The sequence below is a fragment of the Telmatherina bonti genome (assembly GCF_933228915.1).
Source record: "Telmatherina bonti genome assembly, chromosome: 12".
NCBI lineage: Eukaryota > Metazoa > Chordata > Actinopteri > Atheriniformes > Telmatherinidae > Telmatherina > Telmatherina bonti.
The window spans coordinates 29,540,734-29,564,319 of NC_136610.1; the positions used below are offsets into that span (position 1 = coordinate 29,540,734).

The 23,586-nt window shown below is 40.9% G+C and overlaps 1 protein-coding gene across 8 annotated transcripts in view; it reads right to left on the reverse strand.

Annotated features, from left to right (window-relative positions):
* Positions 1 to 23,586, reverse strand: part of nlgn3a (neuroligin 3a) — a gene marked incomplete at both ends in the record, with an annotated part of 106,439 nt that overhangs the window by 17,476 nt on the left and 65,377 nt on the right. For all 8 annotated transcript variants that reach the window (XM_079249952.1, XM_079249951.1, XM_079249953.1 and 5 more), the window contains one exon: positions 22,474 to 22,659. In XM_079249952.1, the coding sequence (XP_079106078.1) occupies positions 22,474 to 22,659 (186 nt within the window). The remainder of the gene's footprint in view (positions 1 to 22,473; positions 22,660 to 23,586) is intronic.

Below are 23,586 nucleotides of genomic sequence, written 5' to 3' on the forward strand. Positions count from 1 at the left end.
GCAAAGTTTGCCTCGAGAAATATGTTTGTTTAGATGGTTAAAAAAAAAACAGAAAACTTACAAGATGGCCCGAGATATGAATACATGATGTTTTTCTTGCTCTTGAATGGCTGCTGCTAAGAATATTACCAAACCTCCTGATTCTTCTTCACCACATTTAATCTGGAAATGTTCCACAACAGTTAGTCCAGCAGGACAGATGCCAAAGAAAATCAATCTTCTTTCAAGAAACTGTTTCGTTTTGTGCTGATCACACCTCAAATGTTAGCTGTTGCCGACGTTGTTGAAAATGTACAGCCTGACTTACATCCTAGGAGGTGTTGCAGCAATATTTAAGTGAGTAGCTGTGGGGTTTGAAACACAGGGACTGCCCTGCTTGTATTTCATCATGTCCATAAACAGACAGTGTCTGAGGGGGCAGCGTTTTCATCTATCAGTGTGAGACATGCTTCATGCCAGCCCTATATAATGTTGTTTGAAGCTGTTGGTCTTCTGCTGTAGCCTCTGTAGAGACCGCCTGCTTGCCTGCAGGCTGTGGCTTAGGCCAGATAAAGAGTTTGATCCATGAGGGTGGATGGTTGGAAGAGGGAGGGAATGGGAAAGCAGAACAGAGGAGGAAGAGAGAGGAAAAGAGAAGAGAGGAAGATGAAGGTATTAGAAAAGAGGGGAGGTGGGGAGGGGAAAAGGAGAGAAGGATAAAAATGACCCAATTGACAAGCTGTACCCAGGTTTGAGGATCGATGAGCATCTGAGCCTAGTGAGTGTGATATCTCCTACTAATCACCAAGAGACATCCACTGGTCAATATCACACACTCCAGGCCTCATCATCACAGGCTGACCTCCCTCTGGCCCTACGAACACAACAGGGTCAGTACTCCCCCTTAAACTCATCAATCTGACCGCTAGTCATAGGCATGTGCGCTACACCTTAGTCAAACGGCACACGCGGACTAAATCACAGAATTTCACTTGGCCTGGGATTGGTGTTGGTGGGGCTTCCAGAATCAGGACATTTCAGATTAGCGTGTGTGTGTTGTCATTTGTAGTAAAGCAGATTAAGATGAAATGTTCAAATACTTCTTTTTCACTCTCCAAACTTTGGTGCTTCTGTCTTGTATTGTCCAATACGGCAAATTGGATCTGTCATTCTCAGACGGGTAATGCTGCCATTTACTTGAGCATCCCTTGTGATTAAGTTATGGAGTCCACACAGAGAAGCATAAGCATTAATACACATGTACCAACTCACTTCCTACTGGCTAAATAACATCTCTTACGCCTCTTAAATAAAGGTAAGGTCAGCTTTTAAGCACTTTGCTGTAGTCGCCAGAAGCCAGAAGAGCATGTGGGAATGTGTTTAATGGATGAAGCAATCAAAGCATGCATGTTTTTTTTCTTTCCTTTCCTTTCTTTTCTTCCTTTTTCTTTTAGCTGACATTTTCTAAAAGATACAATTTCTGCAACGTTCTCATTGTAATCAAGAAATAGAAAATTTTACGAAGAGAGGATAAAATTACTCATCAACTGCTTATTATTTATGATCTATTATACATTCAAGGCAAATAAACATCCTTCGGCAGAGCTACTGTTCATTTAGTTGTATTCTACACTTTACAGACATTACTTGTGAATTTTTATCACTACATGCGAGTGCATGGATTCACACTGAACTGATTTCTTCCTGTTTCTCCCTTTTCAGCCACCATGCCATACCAGATAGAAATAGAGAGCCTGCATGGTGTATTTTTCCATTTGCACTCATGCATGTGTCACACATGGTACAGCCTCTGAAAATCAGAGAATGCTATCTCTGTTTCCTTCTAGTGCTAGCTCTTTTTGTGCTGTTGCATTTTAGGTGATGTTCACTGAGCTCACTCCCATCCATGGCAGTACTTAGATTGGCTCGATAGCTGTGTACACACAACAATGACACACACTGTCAGCGAGCCTTGACTGGCCGTCAATGTGAAAACGTGGAGAATAATGAGTTATTACAGGGTTATCTGCATGTATCTCCACGTCATGACTGTGTAAGCGGCTCTGCTAATCTCATTAGATGAGACAAGTTGTTAAAGATGTTTTCTGATTTCCCCACTCTCTTCTCCTACTGTGTCCACAAATAGATTTCAGATCAGTGTGGTGAGAGGAAATGATTAGTGCTTTTAGCTCCCACAGAAAGGGGTTTTCACTGGAGGATTGTGCATGTGGCTGATGTTAAGTGGCAGAAAACACCTGACTCCTGTTGTTTCTAAATATATGTGCCATAGTTTACATCCCATCTGTATTGCCTACCAGCCCCAAAGTGTGGTTCATTTACAGTGATGCTGAAAAGAAAGTACTTGCGCTTTTAATTCCACTGGAATTACACATCGACAACATATGACATATCACAATGTATTTTTCCTCTCAATATGTAGATGCAGGGTGTAAAAAAACTAAGTACACACCATGATTCGACAGCTTGTATCAACTTTAGCAGCTATAGCTTCAAGTATTTTCTGTCTGTATGATCTTATCATTCTCTCACATGGTTGCGGAGGAATTTTGTTCCACTCTTCTATTCCTTCAGTTCCTTGAAGCTTATGGGTAATCGTTTATGCACAGCTCTTTTGGTCCCACTGTAACATTTTACTTAGACGGAGGTCTGGACTTAATGGAACACTCCAGTACCTTGCCTCTTTTCTTTTTCATTCATTTTATTGTAGATTTGCTGCTGTCCTTAGGTTCATTATCTTGAACATGACCCAGTTTTGTCCAAGTTTTGGCTATTTAACAGATGGCCTCACATTTGACTCTGGAATAGTTTGGTATAGAAAAAACTTCACATTTAAACCACTAGCTATCAGGTAAAGTGGCTGCAAAACAAACCCAAATCAACACCATTGTACTGTACATTATGGCCAGAAAATATTAATTGTGCATGGTCTTAATATCCATTTACAAATATCATGAAGACAAACCACCTGAGAGAAGCAAAAATCTCTCATTGCAATTCATATCTAAAACATTTTTGCCAAAGGAGGGTCAAAGATACAAGTCAGACATGACAGTTCAGCCATGAAATGGGAAAGAATGGGAAGCTTCTATTTTTGTCAACATCTTGCTTTTGACAACCAGATGGGATCGCTGAAACTCATTTTTGAGCCAAAAAAAGCCACTTGGAGGCCACAGTTGCATTTGTGACAGACAAATTATCATAAGGGTATTTCCCCCTGCGGAAAGGCAGCTAGGTAAAGAAAGAGTGACAGACAAAGTGATAGAGAGACCCTGTAAAACCACAAGACTTGCAGAAACAAATTAGCTGTGAGCTGTTGAGGTGTTGAGGTGAAAGTGAAATGGTATCCTCAGTGCCATCTCAAAGCAGAAGGTGGGTGCAATCATGCCGCTTACACTAACCCTTTTCTCCAACATCCAAAGCCTACTTGTGTGCAGGCATCTGAGAGAGTAAAAATGGCCATAAAAAGTAAATAAAAGAAAAAAAAAAAGAAGTCTTGTTTTGTAGTGCATGATGTTCATGTACAGATATGTTAGCTTTGCTACATATGTGCATCTTCTAAACACCTTTGTTTATTTGGGAAAGTCAAATCCTTCTCCAGCTTACACTGATCATACCCACAGTAATGTTATACTTTTCAACCCACCCACATAAATAGTATCAGAGTGCAACATGCATGCACACCAACACACACACAAAGAGTCCAGGAAGCTCATTAGGCACCACACACAGAGCACCAAGTGGGCAGTAGCCCTTTTTTCCCCCAACTAACATCAACAACTCTTTTAATCTAAAACACCATTAATGATCCAAAACTAGAGGACACTTTCGGGAAAAAAACAAACAAAAATAGAACACCAAATAGAAAAAAAACCACCACAACAAAGCAACTACCTTGAATGTGCTGCAATTCCTGTTCCTCTCTAGGAATTAGTGTTATTCTGATTAGACAGACTCCTCCTATTATGCGTGTCTTTTAGGGTCAGTGGTCACACCAGCAGCGACGTCTGAGCTGATTAACTATAATACCATGCTCAAATGTGCCAGGCTGGGTGCTGGGTGCTGGCTCCAGCGGCGTTAACATATTCTTCTAGCTGTGCCTATGTCACTCTGTGTTCCTCTCTCATAACATCTGACACCACTCCTTCCTGCTCTACCGATTGTGCCAGTGGCCCCTGCAGCCAGGAGCCAGACAGGCTTTGTTTAATTCAACCTGGCACATCGTGCAAACAGACAAAAATAGGAGGGATATGAGTCCCCTTCTCTCTACCCCTTCGTCCTCATTTTTTGGCCAATATTAAAGACTGGGAGCAGGTTCTGGAAATGGGAGGCCAGACTGAATGCGATCTCAGCCCCTGAATGTGGAATTAGCTGCTCTGAGGATGGCAGCAGGTTTGTGCATTTTTTGAGTGTGTGCGCAAGTATGCATCTACAGCATGTGTCTACACCTGGTTCAGTGTGTGAGCGGTTCATTTGCGATGTGTTGAGCGAAAACAGTGGAGAGACTCTGTCAAAACAGCCCATCTCGGGGGAGCACTGTCCTCCTTCCCTGCCTCATGTTTCATACTGTAAACTCCCATTGAGTCAATTACTGTGACAGACTCTTTAGCCACCGCAGCCACTTACAGTAAGTGGATGTTGAGACAATTGGGTTATGACATGTTCTGTTGTCAAAATGGTTTGGAAAAGTTCCACTGACAGCTGCTGCTCGTCCCCAGCATATCAAGTCAACTGGAAATCCCGACAATTGAGAGCTATTTGTGCTGCCTATCTGAACTCAGCATTCAAACACAGAGGATCAATCGGCTGCAAAACCGATCTAGATCAAGCCAATGAAACGTTTTTATTTTGATTAGAAAATATGGTGAGCTGCTCAGATGTTGACTTCAGTAACGGAGATTAAAAATGTGTTGACCGAAGTGCTCATCAATCTGAGATCCTTCAGTTTGGACCTCCTCAACAAAAGCTTGCCGACGACACATTTATTCACGCTTTAATCTCGAGAAATATATCTTGGCAGGACAAACAAACAGACAGACATATGGATGAAGCTCCCGTCATCTATTCTCATTGTGTGGCAGACAAAAAGAAGAGGGAGGGAAGAAAAAAAAAGGGAGGTCATGGGAGGATAAGAGAGGAGAGGAAAGAAAATAAAAGCAAAAGACGATAAGAGTGTTGAAGTTCCGCGGTGTGTGCTGTCGTCCCTGGAGAGTGTTGGAGGCAGGCGGAGGCTCCTGCACAGGAAAATGACACCCCGCATGCTAACTGTGACTTTGCATTCATTGTGAGGAAGACACAAGCATCTTAATGTATTGGATGACTCATATGAGCGTTTCATCTCGAACAGACGCTGTTCTGGTGCTCACAAAGGCTCTGAAATGATTTCAGAGTGCGATTTGAGGGAATTAAATTTCCTAACAGCAAAACATTTATAAGCAGTAAGAGGTAGAAATGCCGCTCAGATTTTCTGAAGACAGATGTTTCCCACCTCAGGCCATTGATAGAAATATTCGATTAAACTGGTATTCTATTATATTTGAAATTAAGAAAACAGAAGGACCTTAAATAACTGAATCATTTATCAATGAGATTTTTGCCAGTTTTTACTCGTACAACCGTTTAAGTCAATACGTTCTGATCTAGTCCACGACAAAGAAGCATACACGGCTTTCGGAAACAGTTTGCTCAAAGCAGTTTTATTTAACTGCATTTTGTGCAGCTCCACCACCTCGCTTTGGGTCATATTGGCTCATGATGCTCCGCAACTGTGAGTAAATATGAGCTTGTGTATTAGATTTTGGGCCCAAGTTGAAATCTAATTTCTGCAAGCTCAGTGAGAAAGATTGCTTGCCGATACACATCCAAGGCCACATCTGGCAGGCCCTATCAAATATACATGAACTTCAGGAAATCATGATATGGCCGCAGTCCTATTATTTCCTCCAGTCCACAACACATTCGTGCTTCTTGTAAGGCGTTTGATTGTTAGAAATTCGATACTGATGCTGACATTTCCTTTGATATTTACCAACTTTGCAAAGATAAAACCTGGTATGACATTCATCTTGTGTATCGCCATCATCTGATCTCATTTAAGAAGTGAACATTGTGATGAAGGCAATAAAGCATGGAGATGACTTGCTTGATATTAAAAAGTGACAGCTAATTTCAGTCATTGGTGAAGCCAGCTGATAATAAATTGATAGTGTCACAAACTGTAATGGACAAGTAATTAATATCTATTGCGCTGCCTCCATTTGAAACACTAATATATTATATTCAATTAAAATGAAGAAGAAATAAATAAAAACAAAAAAAACAAACAAATGACAGAACACATCTCAATGTTTGGCACTGCGTCAACCTCATTTCAGGTTGGCCAGCCAATTAACAAGCACTATATAGTGTACTGTACATTCTACTCTCCCAGCAGCGCTCCAGCCATTTTCAGTTTTTTGGCAGGGCAGACAGCAATGTATTTTTACCTCCAGTCCTTTCTGTCAAGCTCTGAAAAGGCCAAATGAGTAGTGGTGGACAGTTTCTCCACCACCTCAATACCCAAAATTGTGTTGGCTGCTTACAGTGCAGTGGCGGTGCAGGGAGTAAAACACAGAGTGACAGGCCGAGGTCTCGGCACAAGGGCAAAGAGCTGCGAGCTGAGCTATGGTGAGTCCCCATCCTGGCAGCCTCATTCACTATTTATTCGTGTTTCTGTGTGAGTATGAGCAAGCCGCTCGTGCTCGCTGCTGCCGTTTGGTTTGCTCGTGTTGTTCGGTCCTTGTAGGTATGCATCCATCTGCATTCTGCTGAACTTTTCGTGCTGCCCGTGCAGCTGTGTAACCGCCTCACCGAGGTAAGAAAGGCATTCAATAGACGCCTTTCTTTCCGCCTCAGCAGTCACACTTCAGATTATCAGTCTTTTACGTTCCAACCCGTCTGTATGCGGCAGAGAAGAGGAAATAAAAAGGGAAAGAGAAAAAAAAAAGATATTGGTCATGTAAGACAGCGCACATTTCCTTTTATTTCATGTTTTTTGTCCTTCTCTCCATGGTAACTGCAGTCTCTCTATTTCCATATCGTCCTCTCTAAACTCTTCTGTTGTGCCTCTTGCTGCCAGTGCCAGCGGGCACACAGCTGTAGCCACATGAAATACCCTAGAGAGGGAGAGGATGTGGACTTAGATGCACACATGGACCATCCATGTGCGTGTGTTAATGTCTGACTGCATGCAGAGCTGCTGTGAGGTGCACTGAGATGGGTAAGTGGGTGGACGGGGGTATTTACTCAAGACAACCTTTAGCGCCAGTCAATCCCACGGGTTTGGACCTGCCATGATGTGTGCTCAGAATGCATATTGCAGTGTTTGTGCACATACATTTATGTTTGAGCAGTATTGATGCGAGCCTGAGGTGATAAGTTATGTGTGCGTGAGCATGACAGAGTGTATTGGTCAATCATGCAGGCTGCATGCTGGCATGTTTTACTTTCTCTGTGTCAAGAAAACACATATTCAACGGTAACTAATGTCACAAAACTTGACACATATGTCACCCATGTATATTCTTTCCCAGCACACGTTCAGAGAGCCTCCAGTAACATTACTGACACGGCCATAGAATGTGTCATTGTCACCTTCCATCAACACAATGTCTCTGTGGCATTAAAATTTAAAAGTCTTAAATGTTACAGCGAATTCATCATAATGATTGTCAAAGCATTACGGAAATATTAGTACACACCCATTAGCAATAGCTTTATGACCACTAACAGGTGAAGTGAAAGACATTGATTATCTTGTTACAGTGCCACCTGGCAGTAAGTGGGATAGATTAGCCAGCAAAAAAACAGTCTGTTCTTGAAGCTAATGTGTTGAAATGAGAAGAAATAATTACGTGTTAGGATTTTAATCAGGTCTAACAAGGACCGAGTTGTGACGGTTAGACAGCTGCGTCATAGTTTCTCCACAGCTGCACTTCTTGCAGGATGATGAAGTGCTCAGGACCAACCAAAAATGATCCAAGAAAGCAATACAGTGAATGTGTGACAGGGGCTAAGGTTCTTGCCTGTGTTGTTTGATGCACTAGAACAGTTACTGTAGTTCAAGGTGCTACAAAACGTAATGGTGTTTCTGAATTTTTAAATACAAGCGGCAGAAAACACAGTATTAACGTAGCCTCAGATTGCCCCATGTAGCCATGTCTAGCAGGCTTGATGATGGAGCAATGAATGAAGGTGAATTAAGGTCTTTCCACACCAAGACTGGACCAACAAAACAATTTAAAATGGCCAGTGCTTAAAAGGTGAAATATTAGGGTTTTTGTAAGTGCACAGCATGTGCAATATGAAATTATGAATAAATTATGCAGATCCTAAAACAAACTCACAAAGTGGCAAAGCAAACAGATTCCACATCAAGTGACAATGTTATTGTGCTGCTGACCGTCTCAAAACCATGACAAAGAACCAGACATTCCACAGAAAGTTAAAGCTTGAAAAAAATGTATTTATTTGGAGCTTAATCAACCTTCAAAGGAAACAAGCCAAGAAGTTTGTCAGTCAGTTATCAGTCGTGACAGCAAGTCTGTGCGAGTGTAAACCCAGTGAATAAGCTGTTGTGCAGCAAAAACGAATCCAAGCCTACGTTAAAGTGTGTGGAGTAGAGGGAAACTTGAAACCCATCAAAAATTAGGATGAGGACTCCTTTTATGCTCCAACACAAGGTCCAGGTGTTTTCAATATATAATGTGACCCAACTGCACCTTGTGGGCTCCTGCAACACAAGGTGCAGAGCTGATTTCTTGGTCAGAGGCAGATTGAATCACACCTGACCTGGGGAAGATAGTTATGTAATTTGCTCTTTTAAATCCATTTGTTCACTTTGGGTTTCATTAGTAACCCTCTTTTTGTTTTTTTTTGATGGGTTTCAAGTTTCCCTCTACTCCACACACTTTAACGTAGCCTTGAATTCGTTTTTGCTGCAGAACAGCTTATTCACTGGGTTTACACTCGCACAGACTTGCTGTCACGACTGATAACTGACTGACAAACTTCTTGGCTTGTTTCCTTTGAAGGTTGATTGAGCTCCAAATAAATACATTTTTTTTTAAGCTTTAACCTTCTGTGGAATGTCCGATTCTTTGTCATGGTTTTGAGACGGTCATGACAAAACAAACATCCACTGATCGATTGCCATGACAACTGTACAATCTCCATCTGCTGACTTGTGAATGATATTCAGTGAAGTTTTCTTGTTTTCCACAATGAATTTGATTTAATTATCTTAATTCATAACTTCTTGAATAGCATATATTAGAAGTATCTTGTAATATTCTTTAGATTTTTCATGATTTCTTGCATTTTTTGTATGAATTCAATTCAATTTTTCATTTAATTACTTTAATTTTAAATTCAATATAATTTAATTATTAATTCAATTTAATTTAATTTAAAGCATTACTGTTCTGAAAACACTGTCTGACAGTAATATTAGGATCTAGCAAGTGAGTAATATAAAAACAGTACATTAAGTTTTATTATATTTCTGCAGACATAATAATATGATGCTTCTATTTATTTATTGAATGAATTTTTACACATTGTTCAATAATGCTAGGATGGACTGGCGAGCTTTGTCGCCCAAAGCCAGCTGGGATAAGCTCCAGCTTCCCCGCGACCCTGAATTGGAATAAGCCTTTCAGAAAATGAATGAATGAATGAATGTTCAATAATGTCCATGAAATATTGTTTTAATATTTTCATATTACAGAAAATTTACTATTCCCACCCATTAATATACTAGACAACAGCTGACAAATCTGTGTCGACTGTAGTGGGAACTATGCATGCAAGGATTAAATGTAGCTGTTAGGGTCCAAATAAGCAATTTATAAATAGTACTTGTTAAGTAAGGCATCAAAAATTCAGAAAAACCTTCAAAAACATTTTTTTTTAAGAAAATCTATAATATCAGCTGGGAAAGTTGGGTTAGCATAGCTTAGCTTGTAAAGAAGAAACAATAATTTCATCCATAAAGATAAACTATTTTAGCCTCTATCATAACTTCATACCTTCATTAGAAGGATGTACAACTTTGCTGCTTTACAACCTTATGTTATGTTTAAGGCTTGTCAAGGAGAACGCTACTCTTTATTAATCGTCTCATTTTTCTCTCAGGTAAGAACATCCCCGTGTGTGCTCTTTCCAAGTGCATTTTCATGTGATAGCAGGGTCTGCAGCTTCACTCATTTACTGTAAACAGCCTCAAGCACATTACTTCCAATACATCACAATTTCTTTCAGTCTCCCACCATGAAGCTGCGCATGCTGCTTATCTGCGTTTCTGCATGGACAATGTTAGTGCCTGGCCAGTGTTAATACAATGAAGTACTTCCGTGGTAACATGTTTCTCCTGTTTGAATTTTAATCAAACATGGGCAACCCTTTTTTCTGCTTGGGATGTGTTTTGGCTGCAATGTTTCTTTTGGCTCTGATCCGTAGCTGCTCCAGTGAATGGCATCAGATATTCAGTGCCACCTCTGAGGTTGCAGCTTTTTACCCTCCTTGCCAGCTTCATCAGTTCTGACAGAAAGAAACAGACTTGAGATTTTGGGTTGCTGACAAATTATAGCAATACAATCAACAGTGTTTTAATAATTTACCATTGTACCACTGAGGGGGAATTTGGAAAAGAGAAAAAAAAAGAATCTCGTACACACACTCACTGCTTCTCTTAGTGGCGATTATTATTTGTCTGTCACGTTTGGATTTTGTAATCTGGTACCTTTCTCATCATAAGAACCTTGTTTCGATACAGCAGATGCTGTTGATGGTCTCCATGGAGAACTCAGATACCCATACATTCCTTGTCTCCCCCTATGATACAGGGTCAGAGGGCAACATGGCCTGGAAACCTGGCTGATCTAGAGGGAAGGTATGTTCTGCACATCTCTTTAATAGAGACCAGAGGGAGAGGAGGAGTTAGAGAATCTAGGGCTGCTGCACAGTGGCGCTGTTTCACATCGGGTCTCCCTCTCCTCTCCTAATGAGTTTTCTATTAGCAGCTAGGGGACGGATTTAGGCAGTTAGGCATACGGAGAAGGCTGGCTAACAAAGCAAGTGGTTAGCTTAACAGCTGTTCTCTCTCTGCAGCCACCTCCCATCCTTGGCTAATGAAGCCCTCACCGATGAACGGGAGTCCCGGGACATACTGCAGAACAGCCACAGACACACAGACAGGGAATCACAGTCACTCAAAGTCCTCATAAAAAGCCTGCGTAGAGGATAACTTCACCAATAAGACAACCAAGACTCCAATTAGATAGTGACTCTTAGGGGAGCTCTAAGAATAGCACACTGGGCAAGTAGAGACATTTTTATATGCACTCTGTGGTGCTGTGTGTTTGGTAAGTAAACACTCTTTTGGATTGTTACACCAGCGGAAAACACTGCAGAAGTGATAATAAAATTTATAATGGATAAAGATCAGATTACTATGATGAAATTTTTGTGAAACGTTGCATTGCTACATTTCATTATCCTCCACAGAGCGAGCAGCTTCCACTGAGGTGGCCATCGATCAAGATTACTGACGTGCCATATGAGTTTGTCAACATCCATAATGCTGCCGTGGATTCATGGTTTCCAAACAGCCTTTACTTAAACAAGAAGAAATGCTTCAGGAGTGATGCCTATTTTTCATATCATCAAAATATGATTCAGCATCACGCTCGGATAGCAAGAGACGCTATTTGTTTAGCTTCAGCGTTGAGTCTGTCTCCCACTTGTTCATCAGCTGAGCGCCTGATTCACCTTCAGCTGAAACAGAATTTACCTTGCTGGTGAAATATCGAGAGCTTTAAAGGAACAGCTGTTGTGAATGATGGACTATATCAAAGCTTGAAAATAAGGTTCAGCGGTTTACACAGAGAATATTAAGGAACCGTCGAGTGAGATCTGTGAGACGTGAAAATGCTTTCTGTTCAGCTGTTACACAACTACACTTCACCCCTTTTTTTTTTTTTTTTTTTTTTTAAACTGCTCATCATAAATAGTTTTAAGGAAAAAAAGATGCCTTTTACGATTTAGTTAATCTGCCCTCAACACCTTGTGGATTCTCTAAGAGTTACATTTTCACTTTTTTATTGATGCTTCTCTGTGCGATGCCTGAGTGAGTTTTCTCCCAGTGCCCCACCTTCCATCCACAGTCCAATAAACACACACGCTCTACATTAACTGTAAGGTACAAGTGTGACCCTGTATGTTTATTTATCTTGTTTGTCTCTATGTGAGGCGCACATTGGCCATTTTTAAGGGCTATGTTAGTACAGATGATACTAACATACACAAATCTCACACAGCACACATCTAACCTCAGAGTTGCATCAGTGCATCATTATTTATCCTTCTCACCCTCTCTGGGAGTTATCTAAAAGGTGTGGATGATTTACAGTGATATTATTAGTTGTTCAGACAGTGCTGTTGTTTCAAGAGGAGAAACTCATATTTGCAGCTTATAAGAGTGAAAAATAATGACTGAAGAAAAGTATAATATATATGAGCTGAGAACAAATAATGTGGGCTTACATAAAATCCTCGATACAAATAAACTTGGGAGCTTCACACTTTTACACAAATAATAATGCTTGCCAGTAGCATAAAAAAATGTGTAAAGGACATTTTGGACAGAGTTTGCAAAAACAACCCAATACTTATAGAAGTAAGAATTGTTGAAGCATGAACAGCTGGGAAACCATTTATAAGACAGACTTGGGATCATTTATATCTCAAGTTTGATGTAAGCATGAAACCATGTGCAACCAGCAATTTAATAAGCTTTCCTGTGACGTGCAAGTTACAGATGAGATTCTAAGAACCGGCCAGAGCAAGTTCCTTCAGTGTTAGCACAACTTATCAGTTTGAGTGCACACCGCTAAAAATGAGTTCAAGTAAAAACTACTTTAAAAATTAAGCCTAAGTTTGTCATGGTCTGTGGGTTTTTGGGTTCTGTGTCCTTTTTTTGTGTCATGTTTACTTATATCATGGAACTTCCTGTTTTATGTTGTTGAGTCTAGTATCTTGTCTATTTCAGCCCTCGATACATCTGGTTTCAGTTTCTATTCGTCACATCTTTTTCAGTCATTAAATTCCTCACAATGAGGGCTTTCCTTTAGTCTTTCACTTTCCTGTTCCTATTCTTCCCAGCTTTCCTTTGTCAGTTTGTGTGTTCATTACAAGCTTTGTAATTTAGTCCTCATTCAAGTTCGTTATGTTGTCGTGGTATCAACTTTGGTTCCCTTAAATAGATCCCAAATCCGATGTCCGCCTGCCTTTTGCCTCATAGAGCTTTGTTTGGATCGTTCTTTCTCATATCTGCAAAAGCAAGCTTCCTGCACTAATCTGAGGCCGTATATAAAGTGATGCCTGCAAGCTAGTTTTAGGCAGGCAACTCAAACTACTCTGCAGCTTCCCATGTGATCTGCCTCACACTGTACATGGTATATATCAAAGTATCTAAGCTGCAAAGTTGCTTGTTGCCTTATATTTGCTGCAAGTGCATTGGAACATTAAGCTACACAATATGCTGCATGCTGTTGCTTTCTTTTAGATCTCTCCACCAACCCAGCACCTAACTACAGGTTACAGGTTAGAATTTCACTTATCATTTCCTCATCAACTTGCGATAAAGCAAGGCGGGATCAAAGCCTGATGTTGGTGATCTACAGTCATATTACGCTCATAAAGATGCATATGAGTCGTCTGATTAAGCTGCAGTTCAGATATTTGACTATTTAAAAGATGTTACTTTGATTGTTATACTAAATTTTTTTTATCTGTAAGGCTGAACAGATGAATGGTTTGCACAAGTCAGGAGATGGTAGCGACATATGAATGTTGTAACTTGACACAGATGTGCCTGTTTGAGACGTTTAAGTTGTAAAATAGCAAATTTGCTTTACAGTTCAATTTGATTTGGTAAGTCGCTCTCTTCACCACTCCACAGGATCTACAGCTCACACTACCTCTCTGAGCTTAAATTCTATTACAGCCTAGTGGGCTTGAAAGCTAAAGATTTAGGCTTTTCGTCAGGTTGCACATTGTCTGCTCTTTATAGTGGAGGTTTCTGCTTGTCAGCATGTTTGGCAGAAGTATATCTCATCGGGGATTTCATTGTACTCAGACTATGCTAATTTCAGAGCTAAGGCTAGAGGATTGGCACTGCCCAGAAATGAATGACTAAATGTCACAAATTGTAAACACGTGCGCTCAGATGATGGACATTTAGAGGGTAAAGTTAGAGCATGTTATATCAGTGACGGGTATCCAGATGGTATACATGAAAGTCAAGCTGCCTCACTCTGTGATGGATTCTATCAGTTATATCACACAAGCATGGTCCTGCTGCAGGTTATGTGGACAGGCTTTTTTAAAAATTATTATTATTATTATTATTTTTAAATATACCTGTTATTTGGAAAAAAAAAAAGAAGACAATTTTACTTGTTAATCATCTTCCCTGTCCACAGACTGCAGGAAGCTGGTTCTGTGTGAACAAAAAGATGCAATCCTAAACATTTATAGTCATGTACTGAACAATTACTTCCCTTTCTGATTTCCTATTCAGTCATCATTATTATTATTTCTTGTATTTCTTGTGTATTTCTTAAAAAACAAGAATAAATAGAGACCTGTTAGTGTTATCCTATGTCTTTTTTAGGTGCCGGTGTATATTGAATAATATAATATAATATAATATAATATAATATAATATAATATAATATAATATAATATAATATAATATAATATAATATAATATAATATAATATAATATAATATATAATGAATAATATAAATTATATATGTATATGTAAAAAATTCATAATTATTTCTTTTTTTAATTGTACTACTGTGTTCCAGGGTTACATCCTGTGCATAAAAATATTTATGTATCTTTGAATATGGTCAATTAAAGAAAAAGAATCCCTGAGATGATTTGTGATGTCACAATACATAGAAAGACAAAGGAAAGTTTCAGAAAAATCTCCTGAAACAGTTTCAGCTAGTTATGTCCCCCTTCTGTAGAAGATGTAAATGAATCACGTGTCCTGCAAACCTGTAAAGTTGACAAGGAACGTGATGGTGCTCTCAAGCATGGCGTGCCGTCAAAGCAGCTCCACGCAGAATCCATCTGTTATTCACGCAGACACACTGAACAGTTTTTTTTTTCCCGAGCTGAGATAAACAGATGTACAGGCACAGGAGGACTGACCTAGCTAACCGCAGGGGTGAGCTGTCAGCAACAACAAGCAAACACAGAGAGCTCATGGTCATCACTAAAGGGGAAAGTTCGGCTAATTACACCGTAGTTGTTCATCTGGCAGACAAACACTGGAACAACGGTTTATTTAACGACACATCTAGCTAGCCTTGCAGCCTTGCGCAGAATGTCTAATGGATACAGGCTCACACAATCATGGCTAATAGAAAAAGAGGCGCGCTTACAAAACCTGCAGTGAACATTAGGAAAAAGATGAAAAGACAGGGCAAAAGAAAACATGGATGGATAAATGACGTGAAAATAGCATGAGTGAACATAATGTGTTGGCAGAAATTGGGCCAATGTGTGCAACAACAGGGAACAGAGGGAGAGTAGGAGAGAAGGCGAGAGCTAGAGAAGGTGTGAGAGGAGGAGGGAGGTCAGCAGAGATGTGGAGATGGGCGGAGGAGGAGGAGGGGATTGGAGGGGGGGGTGAGCCCCTAGTGCTCAGCTGTCTGTGCTTCCTCTGCAGGTGGGGCAGGAGGAGTGCCAAGTCCCTCTCTCCCACTCACACAGACACCCATGCATCGCTCTATAATGGATGCTTTACACTGGTGCCAGAGAAAGACTGAGGCAGAGAGAGGGAGACATGGTGAGAAGACGAAAGAGAGATGTGGGGGAGGGTGTGTTCTGGAAAAGAAAGAAACTGCTATGAGAAACAGAAAAGAAGAGCTCGATTAAATGCCTCAGAGATTAAGGTGCTGGACTAGAGATGAGTGTAGCAGGAAAACAGACAGACAGACAGTCAGACAGAAGCCACCATCAAGTCATTAGACCAATCAAGAGAGGAAACAGACGAGACAGTCTGAAGGCAATATGATGCTCTTATTGGCTTAATTGATCTAAAGCCGAACAGGATCAAACAACGCCGGGGTGCAGCTCAGAGCTGCAGCTGACGTTCTCCCTCACTACTGTCATTGTCCATTAGGAGTGGTATGAACGCACCTTTGACATGATTCATCCAGAGTGATTCATAGATGGCATCTACCTGAACTAATGACTTGCCAGCGTCTTACCAGAGGATTGCAGGTCGTCAACAGATGACATATTCCGTAGTCACCTCGTTCATCAGCTGCGATTAGATTCCAAAAGCAATCTCAGCAATACATCACCAGATGGGTCTCATTGTATTATCTTGGAGAATATTGCTTAGACAGTGCGCCACATGTCGCTCAAGCTGCCGAAACCCATTCCTACAGTTGTGGATCTGGGGCTGCAGCTATATGCAATGCTCTGAGCTATTACCTTGTTTGATGGAGGCATGGATTTACTAAAGTACTCAATTATCCTCAGCCTCTTTTCTGACCCGCTGCTTGTCTCTTTAACACCTATAACTCCATGCTTTATAGGCTCAACTACCTGCTGCAAGCTGAGACAGACTGATGCCTGGAGTACCTAAATAAACTGCCTTCACCGTTTTAGGACCATTTGTCAATTCTTCATTCCTCTGCTTGGCTCTGCCGGGGGACAGCTAAAGCTGCCGTACTCTGATGGACAGTCAAACTGGATATTATTTTCTGGAGTGTTAACCTCATACCTGGCTATCTGACCTGAGAAGCTTCGTCTTTCCATGCTAAAAAAACATCCCTCCCAATTCACTGTGCATGCCCCCCCCTTTTCGTTTTCTGTGTGACAAAGCTTTAGATTAATTTAATCTTTGTGGCTCTGAGTTGCAAGGGGGAAAAAAAAACAAACATTTGAATTGGGGTATTTACAATTTTCTCTGAAGTTCAAAAGACAGTAATACCTTCTAGTTGGTAAGTAATCCTCCATCTTTGTTTTGTAAGAATGAAGCAATTTCACTCTGCTGTAAAGCGCCAAAGTCCCTGTTGTTCAAAGAGTGAATGAATAATGCCACATAGGCCACTTGTTAAAAGCAGTTTGCTTTTCCACACAAAGAAGGCCACAATATATGGCAGACAACAAAGCCGAGTAGTCAGCATAAATAAATACAAGCATTCTTTCTCCGTTGAGATGGCATCCCCCTGGTTTAATTATCGCTCTTGTCAATCGCGGTGGAAGAATACGGCACCTGACAAGGCGCGTCCCCATTCTCTCATCTCGTATAGGCCTTTTTCACACCCTGAGACGCACAGACACCCTTCAGCAAACAGCCAAATCAGACCTCGAGATAGAGGCATTCTGTTGCCCCAAGCACGCAGGTAACTTTACAGTGTCGAGTTGCTGAATGCCTTTGACACCTTTAGAAATGGGGTCTATTCAACTTTGACAATTGTCCCTGGTTTCTCTCAAGCACAAGGCATTTGCACAACAATGGCAGCTGCATCGTGTATGAATAACATCCAAGAGATGAGGTTATGCAGCTATCTTTCTCTGTGACTCCAATTCATATTACACCTCTGGCAAGGTCCCTTTATTTGCTGGTTAAACCAGACAGGCGACGGATGCCTGAGCTGACACTTAGCGTGGATGGCTCTGATAGTACTTCTGTATGACGAGCACTCAGTGGAGGGACATTATGGAAGGAAGGCCTGCAGGCCTTTCCATAAGGAGAACACCCCATCAATTTCATTTCAGAAAGGAAACCCACACATGGTTTTTTCAGTGGTCATTGTTAGATGTAACATTAAAGAAAATACAACTTTTACACATCCTGGTATTCTGCACCAAAAAAAAAAAAAAATGAAGCAGCATGTATATTAGCCATAGATTATATGTTATTCGTATCACAATAGTGTTTATGTTCCTTATTTTATCAACACTACAACCCTCCACGTTTATGGTAAATGGCTGTCAGGGTGGAGGTCAGGTGTTTGTCGCAACAAAGGCTTTAAATTCTGTAACATGAGTGAGATTGAAAGGGGCAGATTGAGTTGAGGTCTGAGAAATGTTGCTGTTAGTCATAGTTCCTTCCCATGTAACTCCATGAATTAAAAACATGTGAGAAACAGTCCATCTGTGTTAATTTGTGTGCTGAAATTTCCAGAAAGGACAAACAAAACCAAATATTAATTAAGTATTGCTGAATTATTGAGTTAAATCAGATCAAATATACATGTACAATAATATACAATATACAATATACAATAAAAATAAAATATACATGTTGAAAGCTGACTCATGCCAAGCAAAATACTTATAATGACTGAACACTTCGTCAAATATTCAGTTATATACTCACAGTTTATGCACACTTTGCTGCTGCCATGTTAAAAAATGTGGCATTTTTCTTTTCTGTCTCAGCCATTTTTTAATCTTAGATGACTCATTGGTCTATACACTTCAGTACTGTTTTTCTCATAAAGGTCATGGCAGTATGCTTCTTTGAGCCATCATTACATCAGAGTAATATCACTGTGATAGAAGCCATGGAATCTTGCTCTATCAGTACAAACAAGTATTCCATTAATTCAAAGAGATCCTATCACGTCCTCTCGAAATCTGCATGAATCATAAATTCTTGTCGGAAAATTAGCAGCAACTGAGCAGCAGCCGTCAGTGAAGTTCATAATCGAGATTTGATTTGAGAGGAAAATCTTTCAGTCTTTCAGAACCTCAGTTTCTACACGTTCTGCAATATATTCCCTCCCTTATTCATCTTCTGTATCAGCCTTCATTAATTTGAATCAAAAACATACCCTCTTCTTGAAACTGAGCTCCCACCTATCCAGGCTCTCTATACTAAGAGTTCAAGGGGTTTCGGTCTTTCCTAAGGGGAGTGTTCTTGCATTAAAAAGTCTTGGTACTCCTTGCACTGCTGCAATAAAAATCCAAGCATTTAACATGTGTATTTATGGTCCTCAATAACCCAGAAGTCTTAATAAAAATGAAAGCTGACATTGGCATGAAGGATCCTCTACACTTGCTGTCTTTAATGTCCAAGACATTCCATTAAAAGGGGAGCACTTCCTCAGAAGCCGAGCTTTTATCCTGATTGCTTACAGGAAGAGAGAGAGAGAGAAAAAAAGAAACCAAATGACCTTCAGCGCCTCTACAACTAGCCCTTCCCTTGTGCGTGCTTTGTGAACAGTCAAATCTGCATGCACAAATGTAGAAAGATGGGATACACATACTGATACAGTGCATGTATGTTTGCCATAGGCTCTGAATGGAAAAGCAGTGGTGTCACCTTTCTCATATGCATGCACTCTGAGATATATGTGCAAATACACATGTCCATATTATTGGCTATTTGGTATTCTCCTCACGTGCAGGGAAGCCATCTCACTGTTTAAATCATAATGATTATTAGGCGATAGGGAAAAAGCCAAATCTGCATGTTCAATTAATGCCTGTGCGATGCCAGATAGATAATACATGGGAATGGCTGGTTAATGTCCTTGCTTCTGAACTTCCTTTGCTGTTTTCATTTTGAAGCTGGGGAAATGGATGATGAGGACAGAGATTTCCCTCTGTGGGAGCACAACTGTTGAGCTACGTTTAATAAGCTGGTCAAAAACACTCCTGCCGAGAGACACTACGCTTTTAATGACCATTCTGCTTCCAAAGTCTCAGATGTGCTGCTAGATTGCTTGCCACATAGCAGACAAGCAGCCATCTTATTAATAGCAGCACGCCACACATGTGCAGACCGGGAAGCAGAAACCCGGAGAGAGGGAAAAGGAGATGGACATTGGAAAAACAGTGTGTGTTCCTTACATGCTTTTACCGTCTGTGGAGGCTGTAAGAAAGATGGGTGCAGTAAGGAGGGGAATAGATGGAGGGGGCAGACCACAGACTAGGTCTAAAAAAGTCGAACCCTCAAAAGCCGATGCCCAGGCCAGCTCCAAAACAGGCCAGAAGGGAGAGGCTATGTGATGGATGTACCCTGTGACTGGAGCCCAAGGCACGCCCACACAGAGACGCCACCAAGGCCAGGCCAGAGGAGCAAGCAATCAAAGAGAAAGGCCGGAGGGCTGGGATGATATAGGAGGATTCAGCTTATTAAATAAGCTTCAGGAGGAGTATGGAGCATCTCAAATAAGTTGTCACTCTGGCACCAATAGGCGTAAAAAGTCTGTTAGATGGAAAGTCTATGCAGGGAGTGATGACAGACTGTGTAGAGTAGGAGTAGGAATGCTGTCATTAAATACACAGACACACCAGGGAGCACGAGAACTGAATGTCATCATTGATATAATTTTTTTTTTTTTTTTTTACTTGAGCTTCATTATCTGAGCAGGTATATGTGAAAGAAAATGTAAGAGTGAGCGCATGTGCATGAAGGAATGTAAATCTAATTCAGGGTTACCTTATTCTACTTTAGAATTCAAATGCACCATACTCAGTTTGTTCACTGTTTACAATCTTGTTTCCTGACTTAATTTCCATTTCAGGTCAATATAAGAGGCAGCAGTCTGCTAACACAGATTAGAAATCATTTCTGAGACCAGGTGTGCTCATGAAACTGAATTTCATTCATTTGATGATAGATTTTTACTTCAATTTTCTCCGCCATGCAGATCCACACTTTTTGATTCTTCTCTTGTTCATTGCGTTGTCTTGGCAACAGGAGCATCCTAACAGTTTTTAGCTGCAGCGCAGGCTTTGATGGCAGGTGCAAAAAGACATTTCTTCACTCGGATTTCCTGTCACATCCAGGAGCCCACTCCAGTCCTAAACTTTCTATAATTACAACAATCTTTGCTCTGAGAGAGTCTGTGTGAAATCTGATTGCCATTGGTAACGTTCACAGCGAAAGTCCTGCCGTGATAGAAAGCATCCTGTTTCAATTTCCCAGGATCCTTCAAGTTTTACTTGCTTTTTTTTCCCTTTTTATCCCATCAGTGGGGCATACATTTTCATTCAGAGGAAAAAAACAGACCCGGTAATATCCAATTTACTGGGAGGCAGAGGAGATGGTTTCACTGGCAGTATAATAACATGCTACATGGAGCATAGCATTATGGAGTATGAATAAAAAAGGCATCTATGGTAAAAATTCAATCCAAAAGCAGTCATCATTCATCAGAGGAAATCAAGGCAATTAGTAACACTTTAATGCAAATTGGAGAACACAAAACACATTGCAAATCCCTGGCACAGTAATGGGCTCCAAAGAAGATCAGCTCAAATGACCTCCTTCAAATGCACCGCATGCATCGGTCTATTAATCAAACATCCACGAACGGGAGTTTTACTCATGTGACAAGAAAATGAATGGCACGTACATTAGTCTGCACTTCTGTGTGCATGTACTGAGTGTGCACCCGTCTAATAGCTTCCTGACCACAACACTGTCTCGGACGAGGCGTCCATCTACTGCAAGACTGATTTCCTTAATGTACTTTACCTCCATTTAATGTACAGTAAAAGCCCAGTGTTACATTTTCAGTCAAGTGTGTCCATAGCAGCAAGTTTGTGGCTTGTCAATATGTAAGCAAGCTGCCTGTATGAGTGAGTCTTCAAGTCAAGATCTCTCAATTGGCGCACTACAGCCATGTAATACGGCCATATAGTAACACCTCAGTGTAAAGATGCAATTGATAATATGCAAAATAAACAGTCTGACTTTAGATGGTTGGATGAATATGTGACTCATTATTTCAATGATGCCGTGACCGTTTGGCTTCGCAGGAACGCAGCTGGAATCTGACATTCATGGATGGAACTCAAATAAACAGATAATTTGCATGAGCCAAGACGCTTCCTGCAGAACTTACCTGCATATAAGCAGCGAGGCTCTTTACTAATTCAGTGATGCACTGAAGGAGCGTAAATATGAGGGATGTTTACTGCATGTCCAAGTCATGCATGCATGCTGCATTTACTATAAAGGCATGACCAACATGAGCAGTAATTCATTGTGAGGTAGCATGAAAGAAGCCAGGAAATAAACATCGCCTAGAAAAAGGACAGCATCAGAGTGTCTGTATCTTCGAGCATGAATGCAGCTCCCTGTTTACTATTACATAATATTTTTTTTAATCTAGCTTTCTAAAGAGTTTAATTTTATAAGTTTATATATGAAAATGATCAAAAGTGGACTACCAATCTCCAAATGTGGCTTGAAATCTTACATATTTGAAGATACTAACATGCAGATACTGGCGTCCTGAATAATTACTATGTTATACACAACAGTAGAATACATTACTATATAACTGGCAACCTGCACCACCAGTTTTTAATGTCAAGCAGTCTAGACACCAGCAGGGATAAGACCCCCCCCCCCCCCCCACCGTTTCCCTATTGTTTTGTACCTTCAGAGTGGTGGGACAAGGTGAGCAAGCTGACGCAGGAAGCTCCGATCCCAGAACCAAACACAGTGATGCGGTTGGAATCTCCTCCGAAGAATCCAATGTTCTCGCTGATCCACCTTAAGGCCTGGATCTGGTCCAGGAGCCCGTAGTTACCTTTAGCAGCCTGGTCACCTGTACTGAGGAAGCCTGCAACACACAAAAAGTAGGAATTACAAACAATCAAATGAAACCCCACCCTGCGAGAGCCAATGAATTCCAATGAGAGGAGCACTTGAGGTACAGAAAAAACGTCAAAGGTTATCCGCAATGACTAACCCCACCTTCATTTTGTCATAAGAACCATCATGCTAGGTGACAGGAGCAGAGCAATCATTACTTATTACATGACATGGCTGTTGGTAAAATAGGAGTGCGTGCGACCACATGTCATCTCCACCTTATGGGAAATCAATGACACGTCTCCCCAGGTGAACACCAATCATAACATACTGTGTATTGAGCAGTTCTGATGAAAACCTTGCACATCCACAAAAAACTGTATGGAAAGAGTGAGAAAAAGATGTGATAATAAGATTTACAATCATTTTCACTGCTTTCATCTGACAAATTTTGATTTTCTCCAACGCTATCCCCACTCACGTCCAACCCCCCACCCCCCCCCCCACCCCATACTTTCTACCCAAACATTAGCAGCCTGCAATGTTTGTGTACATTTTCTGCCCTGTCAGTGTACTCTGCCATATGAGGCCTGAGCAGGAAAGCGAATCTCTCTTGGGTACATCAGAGCCCATGTAAACATGCCACCCTTTCCATGCTACTCTCTAGGGCCTAAGCGCTGCTGAATGATGGGTAATCGAGAGTCACAGGAGAAGATCAAAGGCAAGCAATCCCTGAAGTCCCCACAGTGGACTCAGTGTCCATCAAATCCCTGAACATGCATGTGAGGTGACAGCTTGGAGACATGTGTGGCAACACCCCACTCCCTTTCACAAGTGATAGAAGTGTTGATGGCGGATGTTTGTAAGACTCCACTGATGGTCCTACAACAACCCAGCATTGCTCCTAACATCTATTTCATGCTCTGTGCCTTCATTTAATGATAAACTCCGTTTT